The 9367-nt window shown below is 47.0% G+C and overlaps 1 protein-coding gene across 1 annotated transcript in view; it reads left to right on the top strand.

The window, feature by feature from the left end:
• Positions 1–8448: 8448 nt before the first annotated feature.
• Positions 8449–9367, top strand: part of CDHR2 (cadherin related family member 2) — a 68275-nt gene continuing 67356 nt past the window's right edge. Inside the window, 1 exon segment of the mRNA XM_015412507.1 lies at positions 8449–8577. Coding sequence (XP_015267993.1) covers positions 8449–8577 — 129 coding nt within the window.

Below are 9367 nucleotides of genomic sequence, written 5' to 3'. Positions count from 1 at the left end.
TTTTATTTCCTGCCATACTTTTATTAACATACAACAAATACCGTGCACAGATGATTATATCATAAATAATTTTATATTTTTGAAAAATATTTATACAATAATTTCTTCATGTATAATTAATCATCTTAATCATAATTCACAATATAAGAGATATCAAAAATATCAAATATCATCTCCATAGAATCTCAAAAGATATTGTACAACCTTATAATTAATAATAGTCCTCCACTGTTAAATAAAAAGTCTCTTTATAACATGTGCTTTGTTTTCCTCCAACAGAGGTCCAGATATCCTTCTGTTTCAGAATCTTCCTCAAGGAGTTCAACAATAATTTTCAGCACAAGGTTGCCAAATACTAACATAAAAGATAGCAGGAACAGAATAGGTTACAATGCTAGTAATCTCATACTAGACAGAGTCTCAAAGAAGTGAAAAGTTCTTACCCAAAGTTTTAATCCAAAATTCTCTTTCAATGAACGCTGCAAAAAATTTTTTTTGATGAACTACAAGCCTCCTCCAAAGTGAAAAGCACGTTCAGTCACTCTTTAGCCTTGCAAAGTTTTATAGAGCACAAAAGGCGTGGCTAATTAAAGGGACACAGTCCTCTACCAAAAGTCATGCTTGAGAATTAGAAATAAGTTTTTTGAGACTCTGTTAAAGGAGTATACATGCAGTAATTCACAGTAATTCATTAAACTGTCCCTCCAGAAGATATATATATTTTTTGCAACACTTAGCTTCGTTGGTTCCACATTGGTATCTTGAAGACTCTGTCGGTCCTGAAGGGCTTGTCTTGCGCTCGGCATCTAGTTTGGTGTTCCTTGTAACTTTCCGCATAGAAACAGCCTCAGTTCTCCCAGAAAGTTGCCATTCTCTCATGGGTTGGTGAGACAAGCTTCTCGCTTTCGGTTTCTCCGGGAGAATCCTCCAAGGGGGTATGGAATCCCCTAGAAAGCTGAAGGAAAGTAGCGATCAAAGAGCAGAGGTAGCCTGCGACCACTCTCGACAAAACCAGAACCGGATCTCCCATCCCATAGAATTTTAAAAACATTTTCTTTGCCAGACTTTAGAGGCAATCCGAAATTAACGAAGTCTGTAGGTTGGAGCTTGGAGGCCTCCTCAAGTTAGAAGTATCAGTGCCTATATGCAATGGCTTTAGGAAGAATTGTATATGCAGGCATCTCCGGTGATCTTGATTGCATGCTTCTGTCTACTGCAGTGATTCCCATTGTATTGCCCATGGGTGCCATGGTGCCGGTTGCTATCTTTCCTGATGCCCACTTGCCTGCTTCCCAGAGTGCCACTCACAGCCATCAGTCCTGGCCTTCCTCGGTGTTATCTATTGGGACTGAAACATTCCAGGACTGTTCTACCAGAGACGGGCTGAGCTTGGAGCCCAAGAACAATAGCCCACCAGAACGCTGGAAGTAACCAATCAAGAAGTAATGTGATGTAAATAGCCTGTTGTTGGGAGTGGGGTGTGTTTCGGTGTGGCAATTGCATGCTATTTAACCAGGGCTGCGGCCCTGGAGTTATGTCTTGTTCAGGAAAGTGCTCAGCCTCCCCCGGGAGCCACCCTTGCTCCTAGCACAGCAATGCCTCTGGCCCAGCCCCAGCCCCCCCCGGGAAATTGGAAAGTCTACACCCTTGGTCAGCTCATCCATGGAACCAGGAGGTGCTTCAGAAGAGTCTAGAAGGTCTTTCCTTGTGGGTAGCAGGAAGCCCACACAGTGGTTTGGAATCTCCTAGCAGTTTGTAATCCCACCAATGGCAGCCATGTTGTGGGGTAAAGGTAAAGGTTCCCTTGCTCGAAAGCCAGTCAAATCCGACTCTAGGGTTGCGGTGCTCATCTCCGTTTCAAAGCCGAAGAGCCAGCGCTGTCCGAAGACGTTTCCATGGTCATGTGGCCGGCATGACTAAACCCCAAGGCGCACGGAACGCTGTTACCTTTCCACCAAAGTGGTCCCTATTTATCTACTTGCAATTTCTTGCTTTCGAACTGCTAGGTTGGCAGGAGCTGGAACTAGAGACGGGAGCTCACTCCGTCTTGCGGCACCCGGGTCTTGAACTGCTGAACTACTGACCTTCCACAGCCTGCAGTTCAGCGTCTTAACCCCCTGAGCCACCGCAGCTCCTGTTGTGGGGTACCCACTGCCGTTTCTCAAAACCCCAAGACTCCTCACAACTTTGGGGACTCCTGAACTGCTGCCTGTATCACAACCTATACTTTTAAACTTCTTTTCATTGTAACCTTGGGCCTGTGTGATAGATGTTACAATTTAAATGTGTTCAATATCTGTCTCCTACAATTACCTTGGAGACTTGTTTATTTTGGAGCTGGAAGCCACATGCTTTCTGGTAAGAAAATACATACAGCTGCCGCCTCAAAGACCCTATTCTGAGCAACTCACCAAATATAAGAGAACGGTGAATTCCAAAGTGGAGTGCTGACTGCTGCCACCTTGTGTCAATGAGGGTATGTTGTTCAGTTTTTCATCTCAGCAGAAGCAGTGGGTTTGGGAAAATTTACATAAGACCAGGCCAGAAGCTTCCATAAATACAAATGTGGGGAGGGGAGATGCCTGTGCCGTGGAGGAATCGGTCATCCACAGGGATGTGCAGTCCCATCCATGACCTTCCCCTTCTCCATTCTGCTTGCAAAAGTAGCATCTCAGCCATCTGACCAGAGCTACCATTGATGCATGGCTTAACTGTCTTACCTGGTGGACATTCCTGGCTCTGTAGTCACTGTCATCCCTTCCCTGTTTCAGAGGGTCCTAAGCAATGTGGAAAACAGAATGGCTGACTGGGCCTGGCCACCTCCTGGCCACTGCAGCAGGGGCACGAGGGTTCAAGGTGTGCATGCCCCCCCTCCCGATGCCAGAGGCCACCATGGCTCCAGCAGCTGGGCCATGGGCACACGTCCACAGACCTGACCAAACCCTGTAATTGGCTGGGTGCACCCAGGGGCAGAGCTGTGTTCTATCCATACTGACAAGCAGACCACCTGTCAGTTCCAGGGACACCCAAAGGGGGCTTGTGATGGGGGGGGTCCAATCCTCATTTTGGAGGGAAGCCCATACAGGGCCAGTGGCGCCTCCATGCACCATGGTAGGGTTCAGGTTCATGGGCAAGCCACCAGTGGGGCTGTCATTCCCCAACTGAGGTGAGGAGAGGCTCCCCAACTGTCTGTTAAACCAACCGGATGTCTCTGCCACCAGATGCATGCCTTCACACGCTCCCACTCAAGATGGCCCCTGAGATCATAGAATCATAGAGTTGGAAGGGGCCATACAGACCATCTAGTCCAACCCCCTGCCCAACTCAGGACCAGCCTAAAGCATCTCTGACAAATATTCATCCAGCCTCTTCTTGAAACTGCCAGTGAAGGGGAGCTTACCACCTCCCTAGGCAGCTGATTCCACCTTTGGACCACTCTGACCGTGAAAACGTTTTTCCTAATATTTTATTTTATTTTATTTATTTTGAATTTATATCCCGCCCTTCCGAATGGCTCATATCCAGCCAATACCTTTCTGGATGTAATTTAAACCCTTTTCTTTCAACCTCTCTGTCAATGTCAACTGGACACTCAGGTGTCCTGTTATGTCCTATACCATCTCTAGATGGGCTCGAGTTCTTCTGGGAGAAAATAGAGGCAAAAAAGTCATTAAGTCTGTCTGCTTTATCCCTGTCCTCCACCAGAGTTTCTCCTTCTACTCCCAAAAATGGTCCAATTTCTTCTTTTACCTTGCATTTGCTTCTCACATATCTGTAGAAGTTTTTCTTATTGTAGCGAGCCCCCCTGGCCAGACCCAACTCATACTGAGCTTTGGTTTCTCTGATGGCTGATCTGCAGTACCTAGTAGCTCTCATATACTCCTCTTTAGAGGTCTGACCTTCCCTCCATTTCCTGAACATTTCCCTTTTCTCCTTTAGCTTATTCTGGAGTTCTCAGTTCATTCACATCGGTTTCTTGGAGTCTTTACTATGTTTCTGTCTGGCTGGAATAGTGAAGGCTTGAGCTCGCAAAAGCTCATGTTTGAGAAGAGCCCACCCTTCACTCGCTCCTTACCCTTCCAGCACACCACCTCACAGAATGACTCCCATCAAGCCTCTGAGTTTGTTGAAGTCAGCCCTACGAAAATCTAACCTACGAGTCTGGCTATGAACTTCCTTGATCCCCCACAGCAACTGGAATTCAAGGAGGACATGGTCACTTCCCCCTAAGGTCCCCACCACCTTTACCCCATCTACCAATTATTCCCTGTTGGTTAATATTAAGTCCAGTATGGCTGAGCCCATTGTAGCTTCCTCCACCATTTGAAAAAGGAAGTTGTCAGCCAGACAGGTCAGGAAGTTGTGTAATTCTTGTCACTTTGTTGAGCCTGTCTCCCAGCACACATCGGGGAAGTTGAAGTCTCCCATAATTATAAGGTTCTGATGTCTGGATACTCTACCAATCTGTTCAAGGAGGGCAGCATCCATTTCCTGTCCTTGGTCCAGCAATCTGTAGCAGACTCCAACAACAATACCCTTTGTCCTACCTCCCCTTATTTCCACCCATATACTTTCCACGGGGCTGTCAACCACATTCTCCAGAACTTCCTGACAATCTAGCCCTCTCTTCACATACAGCGCCACTCCGCCTCCTCTTCTACCCTTCCAGTTTTTCTTGAGCAACTCATACCCATCCTTTACCACATTCTAGTCATGAGAATCATCCCACCAAGTCTCCGTGATTCCTATTATATCATAGCCCTCTGTTGGCAAGAGAATCTCAAGCTCTTCCTTCTTATTACCCATGCTACAGGCATTGGTATATAGGCTCTTGTAGCCTTCTACCTTTGTTTGACCTGTCCTACCCAGGTGGGCCCCCACTGTTTTCACTTCTTCATTGAAGTCCCCATGTTGATTGTCGCCTTCCCCTTGCGACTTCAGTTTAAAGCTCTCCTGATTAAGCTTTCCAGGTTCTTTCTGAACGTTTTCTTCCCTGACCTTGAGAGGTGAAACCCATCATGTGCTAGAAGGCCTTCTCTAAGAAAACTTATCCCATGGTCCCAGAACCCAAAGCGCTCCTGCTGGCACCACCATCTCAGCCAACGATTCACCTCGAATATGGTCTGTTCTCTTCGCATTCCTCTTCCTATGACTGGAAGGATAGAAGAGAATACAACCTGTGCTCCCAATGCCTTCAACTGCCTTCCAAGAGCTTCATTCAGCAATTTGGGTGACAGGAAAAGCACCTAAGATACCTGGCTATCCAGTGGAATGATTAACAGTTGGGCAGTTGAAACATAACATAGGCAGAAGCTTTGCAAAGGAATTATTATGTTTAATCTTGCATATTTTTATATATTCTTAGTGTATATGCTGACCGGCCTAAAATGAGGAACCTGGCATTTTTGACTCTGATAAACAAGTCTGTTGCAGAGATGATGGCCCAAGACAGGCCTGATGAAATGGGACATCTTGCGGTCTGAAAGTCCCGATTTACGAGAAGACCTTTTCCAAATTTACGAGAAGACCTGTCCCAAGATACTTGCGGTGGGCCGTTGTGGGTTATGAAGAAAAGTTAGGAAAGAGTACGGAAAGTTAATACTATGTTTGGCATAAAGGAATTATGTCCTTTTAAGGAAAATACTAAATAAAAAGCAGAAGTGAAGTAATTAGGCGATCGGGAATTAGTATGTAACTTCTTGTCACCAGCTCTGGTGGCCGGAAGAGGGCATTTTTTATTTTCCGCACGGGGAGAGTATATAAGTAAGCTGAATAACTTGATTCGGTGTGTGTTCCCAGGACTCTCTGGGTAGCACACCCGGTCTGCAGGCTGTAATCAAATAAATTCTGATTCACTGAAGGAAAGTCTGTCTCCAGAAATTACTTATTGGTAAGAGAGAATTTCATTTACCACACTACCTCCCCTTATTTCCACCCATATACTTTCCACGGGGCTGTCAACCACATTCTCCAGAACTTCCTGACAATCTAGCCCTCTCTTCACATACAGCGCCACTCCGCCTCCTCTTCTACCCTTCCAGTTTTTCTTGAGCAACTCATACCCATCCTTTACCACATTCTAGTCATGAGAATCATCCCACCAAGTCTCCGTGATTCCTATTATATCATAGCCCTCTGTTGGCAAGAGAATCTCAAGCTCTTCCTTCTTATTACCCATGCTACAGGCATTGGTATATAGGCTCTTGTAGCCTTCTACCTTTGTTTGACCTGTCCTACCCAGGTGGGCCCCCACTGTTTTCACTTCTTTATTGAAGTCCCCATGTTGATCGTCGCCTTCCCCTTGCGGCTTCAGTTTAAAGCTCTCCTGATTAAGCTCTCCAGGTTCTTTCTGAACGTTTTCTTCCCTGACCTTGAGAGGTGAAGCCCATCATGTGCTAGAAGGCCTTCTCTAAGAAAACTTATCCCATGGTCCCAGAACCCAAAGCGCTCCTGCTGGCACCACCATCTCAGCCAACGATTCACCTCGAATATGGTCTGTTCTCTTCGCATTCCTCTTCCTATGACTGGAAGGATAGAAGAGAATACAACCTGTGCTCCCAATGCCTTCAACTGCCTTCCAAGAGCTTCATAGTCCTCTTTAATTTCCGTGATGGTATTCGCGGCCGTGTCATTTGTCCCCACATGAACCAGCACAAATTGGTACTGATCAATAGGTCTTATCAGTTTTGGCAGTCGGTCTGTAATATCGTGAATTCTGGCCCCAGTTAAGCAACATATCTCTTGGAGTAGGGGAACCGGCCTGGACACATTCCATTCCATACCCCTGAGCAGAGAGTCCCCAATGACCATCACTTTCCGTTTCCTTCCACTTCCATGCAGCACCATGCCCTCTTCACTCCCTTTTCTAGGTCTTTGTGGCTCTCCTTCCGCTCTCATCTCCATCACCCTCTCAAGTACTTCAAAATGATTCTTGAGCTCCACTGGACCAGAGCATCGTCTTAGTCGGTGTCTTCAGGTTTGTACTGCAGAACTGAGAGGAGGCTCAGTAGGGAGATCTACTCTTCCTTCTTCTCCTTGACTTTCTTCTTCATGTGTTTGCAGAGTCCCCAGGCTCTTGTCAATAAAATCCTCCCCTTCCTTGATTTTCTGAAGAGTGTTAATCCTCTCCAGCAGGCTCTGAATGTTCTCCTCCAAAAGCCTGACCAGCTTATACTTCTGACAAGTGAAGTCTGTCTTCTCTTCTGGGAGGAAAACAAACATGGCACACTCCATGCAGGTGACTGGAAAGGGGCCTTCAGTCAACATCATCCAAGTATATTCCAAGGGTACTCTGAGCAGAGTTTCGGGGCCCTCAGGCTGAGAGCCACAGGCCAAGAGCCCTTTATTGGGTGTAGTAAATAAGAAGCTGGAGACCAACTGGTGATGAAGGTGCATAGAAAGTTTATATAGATATGATGGTGAATATTTACACAGAGATATACAGGCTATCATACAGCATACCATGCCTTAGCTTTGAGAGACTAAGTCCCCCCTCTAGCTTATCAAGCTGATAGCTAATATACTAAACCTAGCCAATCACTAACAAGGTGAATTAATTACTGACTCTAACAATGCCAGATAGAGAACACCTATTAGTATAACACCTGTTAGTATAACACCTGGCTAGGACTGTCAAATAGATCAAACTGACCTAGCAACTGCTTACTACCTTATTTACCTAGACATATATCTCAATACCCTTTAGCTCTCACCCTTTGGCTTGCACCGAGGCTCGCGCTGAGGAGGAACCTTTTGTTTCAAAAGGTCACTTCCTGCCAAGCACAGCAGAGCACAGTAGGGGGTGTGGCTTGTAATCAACAGCAACCAACAGCAACTCACTCAGCCCCCAGCAGCCCCCAACACACACTTAGCCCCAAACAGACCTTAAACAGAACCACTCTCTAGCAAGCTCCAAAGAACCCACTCACACTCAGCTTCTCACACAGCAGCTAGGAAGGGCAAAAGGCAGAAAGACAAAAAAAAACCCATTACCTTCTAGCAGCACCTCACCTGCCTTGCAGAAGGCCCCCATGACAGCATAAGGTCCCATTCCGTGGTGCATGGACCCTTTGCGTTGGGCCCATAAAGGGGAGAGAGGAGGTGTCGCCGCATGGTGATATTGTGGAACATGGTGCAAACTGCAGACAGCTTTGCCACTGTAACCCCCTGGTGGAGGCATCAGAATCACATCTTCAGCAGTCCAAATGCCCACTCAATGACCATGTGTGTTTGTCGGTGGGCTTGGTTGTAGGCTGCAGGGTCTGGCAGGTCATCATCAAAATACAGCGTCAGAAAACATGGCAGTAGGGGATGCCCTCAGTCACCTGAAGGGAATGGCAAGTGAGGCATCAAGGGTGGTGTTCTCCGCTGTATGCCTGGCCAGCCATGACCACCATACTGACCCCGGAGCTATCCATTTCCCTCTGGCCAAGCAGCCAACAGGTGATTATGGCCGGATGCAGCAAAGATCTGGGCGGCATGGATGCTGCCCGGAAACTTGGCCACGAGGTGCGTAAAGATGCCCTGGTGGTCATGGGAGGCCTGAACATTCAGGCTGTAGAAGTGGTGGAGATTATGGTATCCTTGTGGCTCCTCCAGGGGTGGGGGGCAATGAGGGCTATGTTGATGCAGTCAATGCCCCCCACCACATTGGGGAAGCCTCCAAATGAGGCGAACTCTGCCCTGATGGGCACAAGGTCACCGTCCTCGGTGGGGAAGCGGATATGCTCCTGGAGGTGCACCGGCACGGCATCCAGAAAGCTGTGTAAGCAGCAGCTAGCTGAGGACTGCAACAGCTCAAGCAACTCTGCAATGAAGCCCTGAAAGAAGCCAGTGGCCAGGAACCTCAGGAAGAGCTGGATTTTCTACAAGACAGGGATGGCACAGGGAGCGGGAGCTTGGCCCTGGAGAGCTGGCCCGAGTTCCTCATACACGGCCCGGGTGGTGGCTCTGTCTAGGCCAGGGGTGGGCAAACTGCGGCTTGGGAGCCACATGCGGCTCTTTCACACACAACTGTGCGGCTCCCAGCAGGGCTGCTGGGGAAGGGAAGGGGAGCCACGACTCCCTCCCTCCCTCTCCCTCTCTCCCATTTGTTTTCTTTGTTTCTCTCTCTTTCCACCTCTTTCCTCCTTTCTTTTCACCTCTCTCTCTTAGACAAATAGATATCATTAGCAAACAAATATCATTGGACAAATAGATATCATTATCAATATCTGTTTTTACTCCTTTTGTTTTTATTTTTGGCAGTCTCATTTAATGTTAATAAAAATCAAATTTGCATATTTTAAAATAAAAACGTGTGTGCAATATTTGTTCATGTCTTGCGGCTCTCAAATATCAGATGTTCTTACAGCAAGCAAGTTTGGCC

Source organism: Gekko japonicus, unplaced genomic scaffold, assembly GCF_001447785.1.
Source record: "Gekko japonicus isolate JY-2015 unplaced genomic scaffold, Gekko_japonicus_V1.1 scaffold100, whole genome shotgun sequence".
In the NCBI taxonomy this organism is placed as follows: domain Eukaryota; kingdom Metazoa; phylum Chordata; class Lepidosauria; order Squamata; family Gekkonidae; genus Gekko; species Gekko japonicus.
The sequence above is the reverse complement of the archived record's forward strand: the minus strand, read 5'-3'. Positions and strand labels throughout refer to the sequence as shown.